A 23,450-nucleotide genomic window follows, 5' to 3' on the forward strand; every position below is an offset into this window, starting at 1 on the left:
CACTGCACAGGACAGCTTTTCATAACAAAGAACAATGGGTCCCCAAATGTCAATAGTGTCAACATTGAGAAACTTTGATGCCTAAATAGAATGTAAATGGAGGCAGACTATACATTTCCTTACCTTAGATCACACCATATTACTTAGCTCTATATAAATGTCATATACATAATTATAATAACATTGAGAATCCTTCCTAGGTTTATGTGAAATAATAGAACATTTTTTATATGACAATATAATTAAAAATTGAGGGTAAAGAAAGGATCAAAAGATGGGCACATTACAAATTCCCTGGGGATCTTGCTAAAACATACTTTTTTTTTTTTTTTTTTTTTTTTTTTTAGGAGGTTTGGGTTGAGGTCTGAGATTTTGCATTTCTAACCAGCTTCTGGATTTTTTTTTAACCTTCTTTTCCCTCCCTGGAAACCTTGAATATTTATTTCCTTTTTATCTTTGGTATCTTGATATTTTACCAGGAAAACCTTTACAACAAAAATTTATCAATCACTTATTTTATCTTTGTTCTTTTTATTTTATTTGAACAGAAACATCATCAGCTGTTTATCATTGAAGCCTCTTTTGTTCGTTTTAAATTACTAGCCAGAAAGAAAGAATATTGAAATATGTCTCACTTTAGTTACTTATAGTTTTCTTTCAAAGAGGAATAAGAGTTTTTTTTGTTGTTGTTGTTGTTGTTGTTGGGGGGGGGGGAGCTGGTACCAGGGGCACTCAACCACTGAGCTACATCCCCATCCCAATTTTGTATTTTATTAGAGACAGGGTCTCACTGAGTTGGTTAGTGCCTCATAGTTGCTGAGGCTGGCTTTAACTCATGATCCTCTTGTCTCAGTCTCCTGAGCTGTTAGGATTACAGGCATGAGCCACCTGCCTGACTGGAATGAGAGGTTTTTGATTGCTTTGTATTTTAATTTTACATTTATCTCCCTTCTGGTCTGAATTTCTAAGGCCAGAGTTTTGTTGACCAGATTGCTAATGTAAAAACATTTTGTAGCATTTAATGGTCACTTACAAGGTGTCATGTTCTGTTAAGGGTTGGGAACACAAGGTATATAAGCTGTATAATAAGTCTGGTTAGAGTACTTCTGAGAAAGCTTTTGCTTCCTCCAGAAAAAGGGATACCACTATATAAATGTTGCACTCTCCTTTTCTTCTTGCCTTGAATGTAGGAAGTGACCAGAGAGATCTGGGAATTGCAGAGAAGACATCCTGAGCATTGCTGAACCATGGAGTACACATCAGCAATTGACTCTCTTCGTTTCTCATTATATGAGGAAGGTAGTCAGTTCTTACTTCTTGAGTTCTTTGTTGGGTAGTCTCTTCCTTGCAACTGCAGGCATTTCTGACTAATATAGCATATGCAAACAATCAGAAACTGCTATTTCCCAATGACATTAAGCCCTTATAATAAAGGTTAATGATCCTGCATGGCAGATTTTATATTAAGCATAAGTTGTAAATTGGCCACAAGATTTGTAACTTTATTGCTTTTAAGAATAGAACTAGAACTAATGGAACAAAGTTTCAGTGGGCCAGATTTTGGATTTAACATACATTAGAACTTCCTAAAAACTATAATATCCTATTAGTGACATATGCTATCTTACAAAGAGATCAGTTTCTTTTGTATTAAAATATTCAGGAAGAGGTAAGAAGGGCATAGAAGGGATTCCTGCACTGGAAAGTTTGAAGAGATAGAGACAAACTTCTAATATTTCTTTTTACCCTAAGTTTCTAACAAAGTTTTCAATAAAGATAGTCTGTGATGTTGTTCATCTCTGTTTTTGGCACAGAGCTCCTAAAACCCTTAGGATTTCCCAAGAGTAATAAAGGTGAGTGGAATATCTTTTGTTATTTGTAACAAGCCCCTTTCAACCACACCTGAGTTTAGTTTAATGAGGTGACTTTTGGAAAGTCTCTGATAACCACAGGATGAGGGCTTGTTGCCAGGGAAACTAACCAAACTCCCTTCTAAGGGAGTTTGAGGGCATGGAGAGTGACTTACTCATCAATGGCCAATGACTTAATCAATCATACCTACATAATGAGGCCTCATAAAAAAATCAAAAGAATGGGTTTTGGAGAGCTTCCAGGTTGATGAGCCTGTGGAGGTGCTGGGAGGTGGTGTGCTTGGAGACATGTGGGAGCTCTACTGTCCCTCCCACTACCTTGCCCTATGCATCTCTTCCCTTTGGCTGTTCCCTAAATGGTATTCTTTATAATAAATGGGTAGATTTAAGTAAAATGTTTCCCCAAGTTTTGTAAGCCATTATAGTATATAATCAAACATGAGGAGGAGATCATAGGAATCCACAGTTTGTAGTCAACTTGCAGATGAGTAACCTGGGAATCAACTACTTGTGATTGTTGGGACCTCTGCTGACCACGGAAGTGCAATCGCTGGGAAAAGAGGAAGAAAAACCACTGTTGGGAAATCCCCAGTCTTGTGATTCTGGTTTTGTGATTCTCCATGTACCTGACAGTTAGAGCTTGAGAAATGGCTTCCATATACGTGCCTGAACGGCCCCAAGATATGGCTTCTGCAAACACAAAGAATAACTCCCCAGAAACGGGGCACACATATCTAATGGGGTATTGTTTCTGTAACTAGGGTAACGGGGCTCTGTTTCTGTAACTGGGGTGACTAGGCTACCCCAATCTGGGGGACTCTCCGATCTCTGATTGGCCCCTGCCTTTGCCCCCACCTCCCTTCTCCTCTCTCTATATAAGTCCTCTCCCTCCACAATAAACTGAGTTGCTGCGCCATCTCGGCTGACTCAACTCCCGACTTGGTGGGATTTTTGCCAGGCAGGGTGGTGGGCCGGGTCGCGAGACTCACCCTCTGGCTCAGCCTGGAGACACTCACTAGCTGGTCTAGTGATTCTCCTCAACCTCTGTCGGAGGGCGGTCCCACAGGGGGATATCTTTTAGGACTGAGTCCTTAACTTGTGTGGTCTGCATAGGTAATGTCATAATTGAATTGTAGGATGTCCAGTTGGTGCCCAGAGAATTGGAGAATTGGTTTATGAGAGGAAAAACTTCTACTGCTTGGTGTTGTCAATAAAGCATGGAGAGTGTAGTGAAGTTTTAAGTGTTTAGAGAGAGAAATTTCTTCAGAGAAGGAAATGAAGGAGTTTCCTTTAAGGGTCAAAATAAAAAAGGTTTAAATCAAAAACTTCTTTAAAACTTTTAAGCCCCAAATTCAAATGAAAAAAACACTTTAACTCCTTAATTCTGATTGAGCCTATGCAAGGCAGTTAGAGATAATAATTTCAATGGATTTTCACTCATAAAAATGAAGCATTTTATTTACATACAAAATACGATTCCTCCCCTTTTTGTCTATGAGTCAATAGGCACAGAAAAATGAGACTTAGTAAAACATTTAGACTTTAAATATATTGACAGGCAAATTTATACAGGATTAATAAAAGCTGGCTAGTATGTGTGTCAGATGAGTTTTAACTCAGCAAAAGAATTCTTCACTTTTATCTAAAAGTATCCTGTAAACAATTAGAGTTATAGCAGATTATTTCATAATCTTGACATTATAGGAAAGTCTGATATGATGCGATTTTTAAAAATTTCAACAAAAGTTATGATAAAAAAAATCACACCAATTCATTGTTTAGGGATAAAATAAGAGCTTTGTTAAGAACGGCATAGCCACAGAGCCTCCTGCCCACACAGGGGGAAATGGCGCATACCTCACAAGTTACATGACTCACTAACTACCTGAGAGGCAGATAACATGTGACCCAGGCCATTCTGGAGGAGTTAGAACATATTTTAAAAAATAATTGTAAGAAATGTCACCTTTTTATTGTTAATTTAAAAAAATTCACTGTAGTATGTGCATAACATTTGAATGTGTAGACTAAGCAGTTTGGTTCCCTTTGGGAAATATCAAAGTGAACTATATTAGGGCCTTCCATTGGATTTCTTGAGCATAAGCGAACATTGAAGTAGGCACTGTGTTAGGTGTTGGGTACAAGTGAGAACAAGAGCAATGTGATCCTGGATTTCATAGATCTTCCAGTCTTATGAATATCATACAACTTAATGCAGTGGGATGTAAAATTACTGGCACATTCCTTTTAAATTTAAGCCAATGGGTTCTGTCTAATATTTATAGTAATACAAAATTATTAGATCTTTGACTCTGATTTTGGTTAAGGAAATAATATAAATAACATTTCTAAAGCCTATTATATAAATTAAATTTACATTAAATATCAAATATAACTTCTCAGTCTGATTGCCTCATGAATATTTATGAAACATGTTTTAATACTTGGATTTTTGTTTTCATCTGAGGCATAGGTAGTTTCGTGTTTGCATCAATGATTTCTGCTCACTGACTTTTGACATTTTTACCAGTTATGAATGCTTTCTAATGAACATCTATGGATGGGCTGATGGGCCCTTTCACAAAGAGACATGTTTGAATATCAAAGGTGTGCTTTGCCATAGATGGATAACTAATGCTCTAAGTGGCTGTTTTCACATTTTCTTCTGACCTCAGCAATTTTCTTGCTAATGATATTTCCAATGAAAAATATTCTCAATCCAAATCACTTGCATTGCTAAGTCATGCTAAGTTATGCAATATTATGTTCCATTCCATCTGGTGTTAGATAATATGATAGGATATAGAATCTTTCATTTTTATTGGAATATGTATTTTAGGTATAGACATGAAGTAAATGTGTTCTACAGATAGCTCGAATGATGGCCGCTAAAAGGTACCCTATTCATAATGCTCATTGTACTAAGTGAGCTTTTTCCATCCAAATGTTAAACATTATTGGCATTCATTTGAAGAACTTGTTAAGCTTCTAAAATTTTGTACCAGCAAGTATCTGGAATATGCCTTGAAGCAACTTCTGTTTACAGACAAAGTCTGTAAGATATCCAAATACCACTGTGATGTGTTTACAGTTTATAAAAGAATTAAATATCAAGTCCTTTTGGGTGTACATTTCTAAATGAGCATTAAATGAATTCAGGAAAAAACCAGAAAATTTTCATATCTGGCATATGCCAAATGAATGATCACATTCATTTTCTTTTTACAACTTACTTTTGTTGCTGAGGGGCTTTCTGATGGTCATTAAGGTCATGACTGGGAATTAGTTTACTTTCATAAATGGGTTTCACCTGGAAATGTCATATCTATGCAATCAACTATATTATCTTAGGTCTATGAGCAATGATGCTGAACTACTGACAGATGGAGAATTGTGAAATGAGTTCCAACTAATTCTGACAGCCATCACTTCCCACCACCCCTGGTTAAAAATGGGGAAAAAAAGATGATGAAACCTACCCAATACCTACAAAAGATGTTTAATATCATGAATCATTATCCATGATTTCATTTTTGGAGAGGGAGAATGAGTCCATCTAGGAACTCACGATAAACTCATAAATAAACCCAAAAGTTCATAATACCATACCTCCTGCCAAATTAAACTTATAAGACTAAGGAAGCTGCCTCCAAGGAAAAATCATTATTACAGGTGTCACAAAATTCTATGTTGATTACAGAGAAATGCTAAAATTTATTTGCACTGAGTTTATTTGGTTAAATTAGATTTCAAAGCTTGTCTTAAATTTTCCCATGAAATGAAAAATAGAAATTGTACATGTCTTCAAGAGTCAAGATCATTGATGTCTGGGGATATAGATTAGTAGTAAAGTGTGTGCTAAGCATGTGCAAAGTCCTGGGTTTGATCACTAGCACAAAAAACAAACAAATTACCCCTACCCCACCCAAACATCAAAGTATTTAAGAGAGCACTTCTGGTTGACTGGGTATCACAAAGAGATAATGAGCTAATTAGGTTTCTGATCACAGTTTTAAAGCAGAAAAGAACCAAGAAGGAAGCCTTTCTTACTATAAGTTTTGAAAACAAGATTTAGATTCATGGATTTTTAGCCCTCAGCAGTGTGAATAAATACCCAATTGTGGAACTAAACAGACACTACACAGAAAAAATACAGTTAATCAACAAATTTATGAAAAAATGTACAACATCTCTAGCAATTAGAGAAATATAAACCAAAATAAAACACTAAGATTTCATCTCACTTCAATCAGAATGACAATTATTAAGAATATAAGCAACAATAAATGTTGGAGAGGATGTGGGGGAAAAGGCACATTCATACATTGTTGGTGGGACTGCAAATTGCTGTAACAGATTGGAAAGAAGTATGGAGATTCCTCAGAAAACTTGGAATGGAACCACCATTTGACTCAGATATCCCACACCTCAGTTTATACCCAAAGGCCTTAAAATTAGCATATAACAGTGACCTGGCCACATCAATGTTTATAGCAGCTCAACTCACTGTGGGACCAACCTAGGTGCCCTTTGACGGATGAATGGATAAAGAAAATGTGGTACATATACACAATTATTTCTTAAAGAAGAATGAAATTATGGCATTTGCCAGTGAATGGATAGAGCTGGAGAATATCATTCTAAGTGAAATAAGCCAATCCCAAAAATTCAAAGGCCACGTTTTCTCTAATATGTGGATGCTAATTCACAATAATACAGGAGGTTGGAAAGAATAGAAATACTTTAGATTAGATAGAAGTAAAGGGAGGAGAGGGTGTATGGGGGTAGAAAGGATAGCAGAATGTATCAGACATTATTACCCTATATGCATAAATGATTCCACAACTGGTGTGATTATACATTATGTACATCCAGAAGAATGAAAAGTTATACTCCATTTATGTATGATGTGTCAAAATGCATTCTACCATCATGTATAACTAATCAGAACAAATTTTAAAAATACCCTATGATTTATAATCCCATGGGAAAGTCTCAGGGTGGCTTTATCAAAGTATAGCCAAATAGATGGCTTTGGCAGGAGTATTAGCTTGGAGTTAAAAACTGATTTTGGAAAATTCTACATGGAAGATGGTCACAACACACAGACTTATGTTATTGTAATTACTAATGAATGCTCTGTCTTATCCCACCATGCATGTCTCTTTGATGCCTTCTATTTAGTTCCAACTTTGTTGCTCATGTGCTAGTCGTGGCCAGGCTAATGTGAGCCCTGCTGATAACAATTCTTGGTTTTCTTTTTCTTTTTCATTTTTTAGTATATTAGAAAAAAAATGGAAGAATGGTGGTTATGAGGGAACATTAGTGGCATTTTATAAATTTTAGAATAGGTACAGAATACCTATCATATGGAAGTGAATAATGTAGTTTTAGGTCACTTGTGCATGAGGAGTGATTTAATTCAGACTTAGAAGGCAATACTTTTAAGTCTTGGTCTCAAGGAGAAGGAGCAAGAGGGTAGTGAATGTAAACAGATTAAGTATCTTATTACAATAAAAATGAAATTTAAGTTATGGAAAGAATTTAAATGTGGCATATCTTTGAGAGGTCATAGTATAAGTAGGCATTTTGTGGGAGGTTTGGGAAAAGACTAATCCTTTACATATCTCTTCTTTGTGTTCAAAACCAATTAAAAAATAGACAAAAATAAGATCTGAATGAGAGTCCTTACAACGTATAGGGCATTCTATACTTCTTTCCAAGTTTGGATCGTGGAATTTTTATTTAGTCAGTTCCATGAAGGAACATGCCTACCCTATACTCCGGGGTAGGGTCTGAAGGAACATTTACATGCAAACATACAATCTATGTTCCTCAGATCCTATCCCAGGGTACTGGGGAACAGAGAGAGCTCCATTAGGATCTCATAAGCAAAGGAACAGTTTCCTATAGAAAAAGTGAGAGATTTTAATCAAATGCAGGCATAGTGGGCCAGGCAAAGCAAAAGATATCTGCTATACTATTAAAATGGTTCAGTAATAACTTTGTATATAAATATTCATTAATCTAACCTGTAAAGCATTTTGAATTTTCCTATAATGAGAAAGTTATGGGTTTACATTTTATTTATATTTTAAAATAAAAGTAAAGGCTAGAAAGATTGAACAAAATTTAAGTAATTAACCAAAAGTTTATAAGGAGCATAGTGTCAAGATAGTGGCAAAATGAATCTCCCAACATTGCACTGTAAATGAAGTTGGTAAAAATTGAGAATTAAACATGGTCTTTATACAGAAAACTAACATTTCTGTAGGTAAAATCAATAGTTGAAACAGGTTAAATTGAAGTTTTGGATAAAAGTACAGAACCTCTAATGTTGATTCTGACACTTAAATATCTGCATATACATATTTAAACGTGGCAAAACTTTTATACAGCCATAAAACCCCACTGTGATGATTATATATTACACCTGGTGGTGGCTGGGGACATTTTTCTGAGTTGGAGCCACTTTACTGGTTTTGCTATAGAGCATTACCTAAAGGGATTGGTTGCCAGTTATGTACCTTTCTCAAATGAGAAGATTGTCTTTATAACTGTATGGACACAGGAGCTGAAGAATAAAAATAAAACTATCATCTCAAAATTGAACGAGGAGTTAGATTTATTTGGTGAAAGCAAAGGAAGAAGACAGGGAGAACATATAACAAAAAAGCAGGTGATGACTTTTCAGATTTAGTTTGAGTAGATTAATATTTTTAATTTGATATGAAGAATTCAGGAGAGGAATGCACTTAAACATAAGAACAGAACTGATAAAAATTGGGTGGTAGGGCTGGGATATAGCTAAGTGTTAGAATGCATACCTAGCATGTACAAGGCCCTGGGTTTGATCACAACATGACCAGAAGAAAAAAAAAATGGGAGTGAAGAACCTATATTAATTTATTGTTACTGGGAAGAGCAAAGATTAGTAATTTTAAAAAAGACAGACTATAGTTCTGAAGTAGTCACATGAAGGAGAGAAATAAGAGAATGGAAAAGAGATGTGTGTAAAGGGCAGTGGTATGACAAAGGATTTCTAACATTTCACATTTGAAAAATGACTTGCAGAGAGAAATATTTTGAAAGGATAAGGAATGAGGCAGAGGATATAGTACTTTTGTCCAAAATCCTGATCATAAAACTGTTCTCTACTTATGCCACTAATCTTTTTAATTATACCAAATGCCTATTGCCTGTCATCTGTTCAAAGTATGATTTATTTTTTTTTAAAATATGACTTCTAGCTAATTTAGCCTTTATATCTGCGTTAGGTGTACACGTACACACACACACACACACACACACACACACACACACACACACGGGGGGGGGGAGCTGAGGGAAGAGATACATATCTGACAGATACAAATGAGAGAAAGTATCTCAGAATGAAACTTTCCCAACAGCTCCTCACTTGGTGGACTAGTCCCTATATTGCTGTTATCCAGAACTTGCCATTTGCATGGTTCAAGTGGTTTGCAAAATGATGGTTACTCTAAGAAGTACAGACCTCTGTCAACTACCACCTTTTGGGGGCTGTAATATGAGGGATGAACTTAGTATTCTACATATACTTTTTTAAAAAAATAATTTTAGTTGCATATAGACACAATACCTTTATTTTATTTTACTTATTTTTATGTGGTGCTGAGGATCAAACCCAGTGCCTCACGCATGTGAGGCAAGCGCTCTACTGCTGAGCCACAACCCTAGACCCTCTACACATACTTAAAAAAATTGTATTGTGATGATTTCTGAAACACAAGGTTATATTATGCATTAGTGTCCAAGTTCCATCTTCAGACTTTGAATATGGAGTCTTAATACAAAAAATTTCAGAATGCAAACCAATGGTATTGTCACATATCTTATATTGAGCTGTTGCTAACAACTTATAAAGCAAGCTGTGAATATTAAAAAAGATGAATATATTTTGATATTAAAATAAATAAAAGTCATTGAGAAATAAATCATAGGATTTATGAATGCTTTCAGTGATACTGGTGACTTTTCTATATGTAAAAATATTTTAAATTATTTTTGTTCTTGGTAAAAACAATGTGAGACAAATATAATTTGCTTATAATCATAAACCACATAAAATAAATCTTTCCACCAAATCTTGGGTATAATCAATTTACTGACCTTCACCTCAAATTACTAAATCACAGATGAACATGTGATTTGAATTTGCTTTCTATAATAGAGATGCTTTTTGAAGAGTTATCCATACAGTAGTGTTTGCCACACCATAGGTGGAGGCAATGTACTGTCCACCTATAGTTTCTTTGACAAATTATTTGACATTTCTACGCATCTTCTTTAATTAGAAAAATAAATTTTATTTACAAACCATCATCAGAAATATTCATGGCCTAGCTACTTTGGAATTCAGAACATTTTGCTTTAGAAAGGCAATAATTGCCTACATACTGTATTTATATAATGCCCCAGGTGAGTATACCCAATAAGTATACACCATAATTGAAAAAATTTCATAACTGTAAATGAGGGGCTGTGGATATATACCATCACTTTATTTATACTAATTAAGTTTTAATGGATAAATAAAACTTGTACATATTTATTATGTGCATGATCCTTAACATCTACTATAATGACTTTTGAGAAATAAGTAAAAATTTCATTTAAAGCATTTATACATAATAAGAGTGCCAATAAGTATTAAATTATTATGTGTTGACTAAGAGATATAGACTAATAGTCCCTTCCTTCACAAGTGGTAGGACATTTCATGAGACTAATGGCTGGAAGTCAGTCTCAAAAATAAGGTCAGAAAATCCTATATGACTCTAAATCTTGAAATTTCATTTATACCAAAGCTCTCATTGAGCAGGTTTATTTTAGTTCCAAGTTATTTAAATATGAAGAGGTCAAAAGATAATTTAAAATATTACTTCTTGTGAATATTAATCCCTCTTTAGATATCGAAGATAAATCCAACATATTTAATTAGTTTTGCTGTAACTATTATGAAATGTGAATTTGCTTTTGTACCATTGATATATGATTTGAACATAAATAAAAATTTGTGCTTGCTTACACAAGGTTTCATCTAGCTGAAATAGGTGAACACAGAAAGCTGCACTCAGCTGAACTGAGCTGCATGAGAATATAAAAATGAACACACCTTATGAAGATGAGCCAGTCATTTACAGCTGGTGTTATACATTTCTGTCTGGTTTCAGATCATCCTCCTTCTATCACTTCCTGGGAACTCACAAGTTGCAATCCTTTTTGACAATCATTTCCACAAGCAAACTTCAGTTCTTTTTCAAGGCAAAAGGTGTATTTATTTAATGTGTAAAACTGTGCTACTGTTTTTATTAGGTTGAAGTTTTGCTTTTAATGTCAATGACAAAGGTTTTGAGAGTTGTGCTACCAACTCCATTTCCTTCATCAATATGTGTTTTTATTCCATGACTGCATTATTAGCACCCTGTTCTAGAAGTTTTTTGGTAGAGTTTTTTGACTCTTCTAAATATAGAATCATGTACTCCACAAATAGGGATACTTTGTCTTCTTTTTTCCTATTTGTAGCATAAAAGGAGTCTTTCTGAGGTAGTAATAATTTTCTATTTCACAATCTGAGTACTGGTTAATTATGATTGGTTCACTTTTTATGTAAAGTCCATTTAAAATGATCTCATAGTAACTTAATGAAATAGCATTCTTATTCTAGCTTAAATTCATAGTTTTTCTTCATTTACATATTCAATGGCTTTCTTTTCCCACCCTCATATGTTTGATTCCCCCTAATTTCTCCTTAATGTAGTTGCATTGTAAAAGAAGTATTAGTGTTTTACAGACGGCAAAAATCTCTAGAGACAAAAATGGCATATAAGAAAACTACACTCAAACTTTATGGTATGAGGTGGACAATGAGGTATGGTGACTTAACATACCAGCTAGTCACTCATCAATATCTTGTAAAAACATTTTTTCATTTTTTTTGAAGTAAACAGTTACTTAAAATATATTGAAAGGATTAAGAGAGACTCAAGATGTGAAAGTGATTGTTACACATTAAGGCAATCCAATCAAAAACCTCATTACCAGAGATAAAAAAAAAAAAAAAAAAACACGCATTTATTGGGGCTTTCTCTATGACAGATCCTGAATATATTCCTATGAATATGAAATTACTTTAAGTCAGAATTGGAAGGAAGTGTAAAGATTATTTTTTCTCTCACTTTATCAATCCGATTTTAAATAGGAAATTTGACCAGAAGTCTCAAAATGTCTCAATTACTTATTGTATCACTGTTTGCTTTAGTGTAAAGGTTTCTATGCTACACAAAAGTTCACTCAACTAAATATTTGTTGTAGTGAGCAGAAAAACAGGCCAAACAAAGCAGGTAAATAGATTATCTAAGTTGTAACTCCATGTAATTCCTATAGTAGCAAGTATAAATAACTATTTTCTCATTATTTTCAGAGTTGGCTCTCATACAATATACCTTGATCTCATCTGAAACACAAATTTACAAAATTCACACTTTAAAATAATTTAGTAAGGGGAAGTGATGAGATAGGAAAATCAAATACTTTAAAATCTACTTCTTTAATATATAAAATAGCAAAGAACAATAAAATATTTAATTCACAATGACCATTTAAATACTATTTACAACAACCTTATCAGCACAAATATCTACATTTGTACAAAGTATTTTCAGAAAAAAAGTTATATGTGAGTAAAATAATGTATGAAACATAATAGAAGACTAAATACATCTTGGACCATAATTTTATTACTTCTAAATTTGCCTTATTTTAAAAAAACTATAAAGATAATTTAACTCTCTATTGTTTTCTAAAATGTCCTAATCAACTTGTTGTAGCACAGTAGAACTAAACTGCTGCCAAACTGATTTAGTGATTTTAAAGAATAACAAATATTTCAAAAACCTAAAACTTTTGTTGACATTTTATATTTATTTAAAGTACAAAAGAAGAAAATAAAGTCTCTCTTTTTTTGCTTGCTGAAGAAATTTGAGTAAACAGCTATATAAATGATTTTGTTTCAAAGATTTTAAGTACATTTTAAAGGATTCTGACACTTATAAAAAATAGATGTGATCAATTTCATTTCCCTTGATTTCAAAGTGACTTATCTCAGATTTCCTTTCGAAATGTTTCTTCCAAATTTTCTAACCATGTTTGAATTTACTTTATAGATGTTTCTTTTATACCCTAGAGAAAAATAAAACAATGAATAAATAAAGTGAAAGTATCATTTAAAAAGTTTTTACTATTCATTCAACTTTTATTAAAAATTAAGTCATTGAATAAACTTATTTCATTCACTTTGTTTTCTTCTCACTGATGAAAGGCCATTTCTATAGGGATTTGCTGCTTTCTTTCTTGTATAATCAATTTTTTGAAAATCTTTAGATTATTTCCCCAAAGCTTTTAAACTTCCAAGTCTTTGCATCTTGTACTTTCTTTTAAATTATTTTTTTTATTTATATATGACAGCGGAATGCAATACAATTCTTATTACATATATACAGCACAATTTTAAATATCTCTGGTTGTATACAAAGTATATTCACACCAATTTGTGTCTTTATACATGTACTTCGAATAATAATGTCCATCACATTCCATCATCATTTCTTACCCTGTACCCTCTCCATTCCCCTCCCACCCGTCTGCCCTTTCTAGAGCTTGTAATATAGCCAGCCTGCTTCAGATCCCTTAACCCCCTTTCCCTTTTACTATCACCCTTCAAATTGATTTTATCTCCTATGCCCATTCTTCTGGGTCTTTATCTGCCTTTACAATGATACCATACTCAGCAAAGTGTTGTTATAATAGGGTGTCACTGATTTTTGAGATCAGTCTAGTTATTTATTTATTTTTTTGGGTTACCTTTGGTTTTAGTTCTAGAGGCATTTATTTTCTTGATATTATTTCTTGGGAAAACTCTTTTTAAGAAGTTGATTCTACAACCAAATAATAAACTTATGAAAATTTTCAAATCATAGAAATTGGTTTTTCTAGGATACCTATTATCAAAGAATGGATTAAATAGCTCATATTTAAAGAGAAGTAAGCCAGGTGCAGTGGCGCACTCCTGTAAATCCCAGCTGAGGCAGGAGGACTGTGAGTTCAAAGACAGCCTCAGCAATTGTGAGGTGCTATGCAACTCAGTAAGACCCTGTCTCAAAATAAAATACAAAATAGGGCTGAGGATGTGGCTCAGTGGTTGAGTGCCCCTGAGTTCAATCCCCAGTGCCCAAAAAATAAAAAAATAAAGAGGAGTATTTTTTTTTTTAAAAAAAACTAATATAGAAGAAAAAAGTAGATCATACTAAACTATAGTACTCACCAAAAAGGAAAAAAAGATTTAACCTAGATTTTAAAAAGCATCGATTGTTAAGGATAATGGAACACTTAGAAAGAGATATTCATTTATAAGAGAGTATTTCATATACATTAGAATATCTAAGTGAGAATGCCCAAGTAGGTATCAGAAATTTCTAGAAAAGTAATAATTGCTTTCTTTAGAATTTTTATTTGGGTTTTTCAACTAACAGCATACAAATGAAAAAAAAAAAAGGACCATCAATGAGAAAGAAAGCAACTACTTTTAACTGAACAGTTAGAGAAATCTGTAAATCTCAGCTAGGATTTACACGTGTGTGCCACCACGCCTGGCTTTTCTTTAAATAAGAGCTATTTGGTAAGTATACTAGAAAAAACAAATTTCTATAATTTGAGAATTTTCGTAAATTTATTATTTGGTTATAAAATCAACTTCTTGAAAAGAGTTTTTTCCAGGAGACAAACAGAGCAGAATACACTTAACACCAACTCAAACACCCACTGTTAAGCCCAGCATGTTAAACCAAATAATCACAGTAAACTTTCCATTTAGGTACCTTACTGTCCGATTTTTTTTTTTTTTAACTTGCATAAAGAACATTTCCATTAAACTTAAGGTAAGCATTACAGAAATAAGCATTTGTCAAAGTTACAATTGAGAATTTTTATGACTCTAACCAAAGAGCATTAACAGAAAAAAGCTTTCATGCTATTCATAGAAAAAAACCTCATTATTTCACAAGACTCCTTTAAGTTCCAAACACTATAAATTCCTTTAGAGATAACAAATCAAACTGGGTCTTAATTGATTTTTTTTTTTTAACAGGTCCTAGCACCAGGTGACTGCTTAGTAAATAAATATTTTCGGGATGCAGTCTTAAGAACTGTAGTGCAGAGAGACGTCTGGCCATCATGGCTGAGAATCTGGCTGGCACAACATACCTCTAGTTCAACCAAAGGGCTCCAGTTACCATGGACTCATGTCATTCCCATATGTAGTTGGGAAAATTTAGTCACCTTCATTACTATCTTTTACGATTTGCCAATGAGAGCTAGAATGTGATTTTAACTAGGTACAAACTGGAGCCTTTACATTAATTACACAAATAAGTATATTATTATTATTATTGTTGTTATTATTTTTAAACAATACCTTTATTTTATTTATTTACTTTTATGTGGTGCTGAGGACTGAACCCAGGGCCTGGCATGTGCTAGACAAGCGCTCTACCACTGAGCCACAATCCCAGCTATTGGTTTTAATAAGAAAAAAGTTCAAGGGGTAATCATTTATTTATAAAATAGAATTAATTAACTTATAAATAATTCAGCAATAAGAGGCACTATAGATAACAAAAAGGATTTAGAATGCAAAGTTGGGGGGTCTGGTTCTGAATTCTGGCTCCATCATAATAAAATCTGTTTGAATTTGGAAAGGTGGTTTACATTTTGTACCTTAAGTTTCCTTATCTGTAACGTGTGGATAATCACACTTGTTTTCCATATAATAAAGATGATAAGTAGTAGTACATAAAAGGGGATTTTAAAGAGAACATTGTTTAAAAAAAAAAAGCAAACTACTTACTACATGTATGTTAGATAATTAAATATCAAATTAAGAGCTGTGACATACCCGTTGTAGGTCTGTTTTCTTGTGAGAGTGTATTACTTGAATTATCTTGTCGAATGCGCTTGGCAAATCCATGATTTTCTTCAGCAGTTAATGGAATATTTGATGTGGAACTTGAGGGGAAAAGTTTTTATTTAAGTAAATTTTATATTTTTTACGTTGAAATTCATGTTCTATATGAAACAATAATAAAGTAAATCAAATACAGAAATATTAAGTTGCAAAATCCCACAGAAGTAATTAAAGGCACTAAAAACATTTTTGGCTTACAGAGAAATCTAGTTGTGTGTGACTTTAATGATGTTTATTCAGTTATAATTGTGGGTGTAAGTAAGAATTTCGTACCAAAATATTTCCGGTATGCTGTGCTGAAATACTAGTAAGCACTGTTAATTCAAAGTGTAGAGGTAAGTAGTACATGGTGACAATGGGTAAAAAGCTAAGTTCTTACTGCTAATTTGAAGCAAGAACCTTAACCAGGGGAACATAAATACCTGAGATTATCTGGAAACCTGTTTTTAAATCAAAACATAACTACAAATTGTAATAAATTTAAAACTGTATTAGGTCATTCCAATGACAGATATTGGAATAAATTCCCTATTTGCATTTGTTCATCCTCAAAAATTTTACCAGCCTTACATTGTTATTGGGCTGAATTCTAACTCAAATTTAGTTGATATATTATTAAACACACATCATAACCTGTATTATAGGTTATACAAATAAGGCACAATTCCTGTCCTTAAAACTTATACAATAGACATAAAATGGGGATGAGGAAAAAAAAAGACAAGAGTCGCATCTCTCTCACTCACTGGGGAACCCGGTGGTGGCGGCACCTTTTGAGGCAAAGGCATTCAGACTCGAGCCTGCCGGCTAGCCAGAGAAAGAAATCAGACACACTGACTGCAAAGCCAATGGACGCACAGACAGCGGACCAGCCAGACGATCCGAGTCGCCTCAAGTTCCGCCATGAGCTGGGGCAAGGAGCTGTGGGATCACTAGGCAATGCTGAACTGACGTGGATCTGGGGCGATCAGTCTGGGCCTCTCAGAACACACACTGAGCCCAGATCCGCTGAATTCAAGCTCTCTTTCGCCTGCTTCCCGCAGACAAACAGCTGTGACTCAGCACTAATCCACCCGGCTGAAACAACTGGTCAGCCCTTCTGTTCCTACGGAGGTAAATGCCAACCGAGCCTTCATAGGTAGAGGCCACAGGTTTGAAACGGGGCTTGGGAGAGACAGTAAGGACCCACCCTTTGCATTGGTCACCCGGCAAAGGGAAATGAACTGTCGCCATTTGCAAGAGATATCACCATGGCAGAGAACTGACGTCACCAGACTGCGGCAGAGGAGATAACTTCATTGAAACCTGCGGGTACAGGTGTGTAATTCCCTAGCCTTCCCTCTCCACACATCGGGGAAACCTTAAGGGCTCCTCCCAGCTCTCCCGTAAGGGCCCCTTCCAGCTCTCCTGTGAGCGCGATAGCCAGACCGAGGGAATCAGACGTGGCCCGGGACCGTGGCGCAGAACTCCAGGCTACCGCTCCCACCAGTGCTGACAACTGAGGTATCTTGCACCAGCTACCGGGGGCGTGGCTACCGGAGGGCAAGTAAAATTCGCTGAGGATTCTCAGCCCCAAGCTCTACAAACTTAGGGTCTGAGGGAATGGCAAACTGGAAGAGTGTGCCCAGTCGTCCATGAAAACAGGGCTCCTGGGAGCAGCAGATCTGGCGTGTAGCCAGTATTGTGGTGAGCGGCACCCGTGAGAGGGGCCTGGCTAGAGGAAAAGTGGGGAAGTGACTAGACACAAGAGGAGGCCCTAGGCACTCAGGATTGGAGACTCGCCCAGTCTGGGAGGAGGAACTGCTGCACAGTGATTGGTTCCCGCGTATTGACAGGAGAAACTTGGCCTGGTGGGCACAGTGCCACCTACTGGAAGAGAAGTTAATCAAACTCTAAGACTGCATTTATTAGTTTTTTTTTTCGCTTTTTTTTGATTTGGGTTTTTTCTTTCATTTTCATTTTTCTTTCTTGTTGTTTTTTAAAATTTTTTTCTTCTAATTTTAATGTTAATTTTATCATTATTATTTTTTTAAAATTCTAAAATTTTTTTTTCTTTTTTTATTTCCTATTTTTTTCTTCTTTTGTCTTTTCATTTCTTTTCAATTTTCTTATTCCCCTTCCTTGAATTCTACCTGCTTACTCTCATTCTCTTTAGTGACTTCTTCCCTTCCCTTCTAATACCTTTCCTCCCAAGCGTCAAATAAATTTATAAGAGTAAACAGTAACTCAGCAGTCAAACAGAACAAGAAGTAACATGAGCAACTTGAAAAAGCAAGGAAGAAAAGGAGTACAAACAATGCAGGACAGCCTAAATATTCAGGAGGACCTAGAGTCATCAGAAAAATGGTCATATAAAGAACTCAAGGAAAACCTTATACAGATGGATTGGAACCTTAAAGAGGATAAGAGACAAAAAATTCAAACAGCGAAAGAACACATTGAGAATGAATTACATAAACAGATAAAAGAAGTTAAGCATCTTTATCAGGAGATAGAGATTATAAAAAATAATCAAACAATAATTCTAGAAATGAAGGAAACGATAAACCAAATTAAAAACTCAATTGAGAGTATCACTAACAGAGCGGAGCAAGTAGAAGCCAGAACGTCAGATAATGAAGACAAAATATATCATCTTGAAAAGAGTCTAGCCAACTCAGAAAGGCTGGTAAAAAATCACGAGAAAAACATCCAAGAGTTATGGGATAACATAAAAAAACCAAACTTACGAGTCATCGGGATAGAAGAAGGTAGAGAGATTCAAACCAAGGGAATGAGTAACCTGCTGAATGAAATAATTACAGAAAACTTTCCAGAAATAAAAAAGGAAACAGATATACAAATTGAAGATGCATACAGGACACCGAGCACACAAAATCACAGTAGACCAACGCCAAGACACATTGTTATGAAGATATCCAATATACAGAACAAAGAGAAAATATTAAAAGCTACAAGAGAAAGGAGGCAGATTACATTCAGGGGTAAACCAATAAGGTTAACAAGGGATTTTTCATCACATACGCTGAAAGCGAGAAGATCCTGGAACAACGTATTTCAAACACTGAAAGACAATGGATGCCAACCAAGAATTCTGTATCCAGCAAAATTAAGCTTCAGGTATGACAACGAAATAAAAATCTTTCATGATAAACAAAAGTTAAAAGAATTTGCAGCCAGAAAACCAGCATTGCAAAGCATTTTGAGCAAAACACTACACGAGGAAGAAATGAAAAACAATAAGCAAAACCATCAGTGGGAAGTGCCTCGGTAAAGACAGAGGGCGAGGGGAAAGATAATCATGGAGAAACAAACTAAATTTTAAAAAAAAAGGATAAATAATCAAACATGGCTAGAAGTACAAACCATATATCAATAGTAACTCTGAATGTTAATGGCTTAAACTCTCCAATAAAGCGACAAAGGCTGGTATCATGTATTAAAAAAACAAATCCAACAATATGCTGCTTCCAGGAGACACATCTGATTGGAAAAGACATACACAGGCTGAAGGTGAAAGGATGGGAAAAAATATACCACGCACACGGTCCTCATAAGCAAGCAGGGGTGGCCATCCTCATATCGAATAAAATCGACTTCAAGGCTAAGTTAATCAAAAGGGATAAGGAAGGACATTATATATTGTTAAAAGGAACCATTCACCAACAAGACACAACAATTATCAATATTTATGCACCAAATAATGGTGCTGCGACGTTCATAAAACAAATTCTCCTCAAATTCAAGAATCAAATAGACCACAACACAAGAATTATGGGTGACTTCAACACACCTCTCTCACCATTGGACAGATCCTCCAAACAAAAGTTGAATAAAGAAACTATAGAACTCAATACCACAATCAATAACCTAGACTTAACTGACATATATAGAATATATCAACCATCATCAAATGGATATACTTTTTTCTCAGCAGCACATGGATCCTTCTCAAAAATAGACCATATATTATGCCATAGGGCAACCCTCAGTAAATATAAAGGGGTGGAGATAATACCATGCATTTTATCTGATCATAATGGAATGAAACTGGAAATCAATGATAAAAGAAGGAAGGAAAAATCCTACATCACATGGAAAATGAACAATATGTTAGTGAATGATCAATGGGTTACAGAAGACATAAAGGAGGAAATCAAAAAATTCTTAGAGATAAATGAAAATACAGACACAACATATCGGAATCTATGGGACACAATGAAAGCAGTTTTAAGAGGGAAATTCATCGCCTGGAGGTCATTCCTCAAAAAAAGAAAAAAACAACAAATAAATGAGCTCACACTTCATCTCAAAGCCCTAGAAAAGGAAGAGCAAACCAACAGCAAATGTAGCAGAAGGCAAGAAATAATTAAAATCAGAGCAGAAATCAATGAAATTGAAACAAAAGAAACTATTGAAAAAATTAACAAAACTAAAAGTTGGTTCTTCGAAAAAATAAATAAGATCGACAGACCTTTAGCCATGCTAACGAAGAGAAGAAGAGAGAGAACTCAAATTACTAACATACGGGATGAAAAAGGCAATATCACAACAGATGCTACAGAAATACAGAAGACAATTAGAAATTATTTTGAAAACCTATATTCCAATAAAATAGAAGATACTGAAGACATCGATAAATTTCTTAAGTCATATGATTTGCCCAGACTGAGTCAGGAGGATACACACAATTTGAACAGACCAATATCAATGGATGAAATTGAAGAAGCCATCAAAAGACTACCAACCAAGAAAAGCCCAGGACTGGAGGGGTATACAGCGGAGTTTTTTTTTTTTTTTTTTTTTAATATATATATTTATTTATTTTTAGTTTTTGGCGGACACAACATCTTTGTTTTGTATGTGGTGCTGAGGATCGAACCCGGGCCACACGCATGCCAGGCAAGCGCGCTACCACTTGAGCCACATCCCCAGCCCCAACAGCGGAGTTTTACAAAACCTTTAAAGAAGAATTAATACCAATACTTTTCAAGTTATTTCAGGAAATAGAAAAAGAGGGAGCTCTTCCAAATTCATTCTATGAGGCCAACATCACCCTGATTCTGAAACCAGACAAAGACACCTCAAAGAAAGAAAACTACAGACCAATATCTCTAATGAACCTAGATGCAAAAATCCTCAATAAAATTCTGGCGAATTGAATACAAAAACACATCAAAAAAATTGTGCACCATGATCAAGTAGGATTCATCCCTGGGATGCAAGGATGGTTCAATATACAGAAATCAATAAATGTTATTCACCACATCAATAGACTTAAAGATAAGAACCATATGATCATCTCGATAGACGCAGAGAAAGCATTCAACAAAGTACAGCATCCCTTTATGTTCAAAACATTAGAAAAACTAGGGATAACAGGAACTTACCTTGACATTGTAAAAGATATCTATGCTAAGCCTCAGGCTAGCATCATTCTGAATGGACAAAAGTTGAAGGCATTCCCTCTAAAATCTGGAACAAGACAGGGATGCCCTGTCTCACCACTTCTATTTAATTTAGTCCTTGAAATACTAGCCAGAGCAATTAGACAGACAAAAGAAATTAAAGGCATAAAAATAGGAAAAGAAGAACTTAAATTATCACTATTTGCGGACGACATGATTCTATACCTAGAAGACCCAAAAGGATCTACAAAGAAACTACTAGAACTAATAAATGAATTCAGCAAAGTGGCAGGATATAAAATCAACACGCACAAATCAAAGGCATTTCTGTATATCAGCGACAAAACTTCTGAAACGGAAATGAAGAAAAACACTCCATTCACAATATCCTCAAAAAAAAAAAAATAAATAAAATACTTGGGAATCAACCTAACAAAAGAGGTGAAAGATTTATACAATGAAAACTACAGAACCCTAAAGAGAGAAGTAGAAGAAGATCTTAGAAGATGGAAAAATATACCCTGTTCATGGATAGGCAGAACTAACATTATCAAAATGGCGATATTACCAAAGTTCTCTATAGGTTTAATGCAATACCAATCAAAATCCCAACGGCATTTCTTGTAGAAATAGATAAAGCAATCATGAAATTCATATGGAAAAATAAAAGACCCAGAAGAGCAAAAACAATTCTAAGCAGGAAGTGTGAATCAGGCGGTATAGCGATACCAGATTTCAAACTATATTACAGAGCAATAGTAACAAAAACAGCATGGTACTGGTACCAAAACAGGCGGGTGGACCAATGGTATAGAATAGAGGACATAGAGACTAATCCACAAAGTTACAACCATCTTATATTTGATAAAGGGGCTAAAAGCATGCAATGGAGGAAGGATAGCATCTTCAACAAATGGTGTTGGGAAAACTGGAAATCCATATGCAACAAAATGAAACTGAATCCCTTTCTCTCGCCATGCACAAAAGTTAACTCAAAATGGATCAAGGAGCTTGATATCAAATCAGAGACTCTGCGTCTGATAGAAGAAAAAATTGGCTCCGATCTACATATTGTGGGGTCAGGCACCCATAGCACAAGAGTTAATAACAAGAATCAACAAATGGGACTTACTTAAACTAAAAAGTTTTTTCTCAGCAAGAGAAACAATAAGAGAGGTAAATAGGGAGCCTACATCCTGGGAACAAATTTTTACTCCTCACACTTCAGATAGAGCCCTAATATCCAGAGTATACAAAGAACTCAAAAAATTAGATAACAAGATAACAAATAACCCAATCAACAAATGGGCCAAGGACCTGAACAGACACTTCTCAGAGGAGGATATACAATCAATCAACAAGTATATGAAAAAATGCTCTCCATCTCTAGCAGTCAGAGAAATGCAAATCAAAACCACCCTAAAATACCATCTCACTCCAGTAAGATTGGCAGCCACTATGAAGTCAAACAACAACAAGTGCTGGCGAGGATGTGGAGAAAAGGGTACACCTGTTCATTGTTGGTGGGACTGCAAATTGGTGCGGCCAATTTGGAAAGCAGTATTGAGATTCCTGGGAAAGCTGGGAATGGAACCACCATTTGACCCTGCTATTGCCCTTCTCGGACTATTCCCTGAAGACCTTAAAAGAGCATGCTACAGGGATACTGCCACATCGATGTTCATAGCAGCACAATTCACAATAGGTAGACTGTGGAACCAACCCAGATGCCCTTCAATAGATGAATGGATAAAAAAAAATGAGGCATCTATATACAATGGAGTACTACGCAGGAAGAAAAAATGACAAAATCATAGAATTTGCAGGGAAATGGATGGCACTAGAGCAGATTATGCTTAGTGAAGCTAGCCAATCCATAAAAAACAAATAACAAATGTCTTCTTTGATATAATGAGAGCAACTATGAACAGAGTAGGGAGGAAGAGCAGGAAGAAAAGATTAACTTTAAACAGAGACATGAGATGGGAGGGAAAGAGAGAGAAAAGGGAAATTGCATGGAAATGAAGGGAGACCCTCATTGCTATACAAAATTACATAAAAGAGGTTGTGAGGGGAATGGGAAAATTAACAAGGAGAGAAATGAATTAC

At 35.0% G+C, this 23,450-nt stretch overlaps 1 protein-coding gene across 1 annotated transcript in view; it reads right to left on the bottom strand.

Moving 5' to 3' along the window:
- Positions 1-12,530: 12,530 nt before the first annotated feature.
- KIF18A (kinesin family member 18A) overlaps positions 12,531-23,450 on the bottom strand; it is an 85,536-nt gene continuing 74,616 nt past the window's right edge. The window contains exons 17-18 of the mRNA XM_081261697.1: positions 15,865-15,974; positions 12,531-13,094 (exon numbers count right to left, since the gene is read on the bottom strand). Of these exons, the coding sequence (XP_081117823.1) occupies positions 13,012-13,094; positions 15,865-15,974 (193 nt within the window). The 3' untranslated portion in view covers positions 12,531-13,011. The remainder of the gene's footprint in view (positions 13,095-15,864; positions 15,975-23,450) is intronic.

This window comes from Spermophilus citellus (assembly GCF_964194105.1).
Source record: "Spermophilus citellus genome assembly, chromosome: 2".
NCBI classification, from domain to species: domain Eukaryota; kingdom Metazoa; phylum Chordata; class Mammalia; order Rodentia; family Sciuridae; genus Spermophilus; species Spermophilus citellus.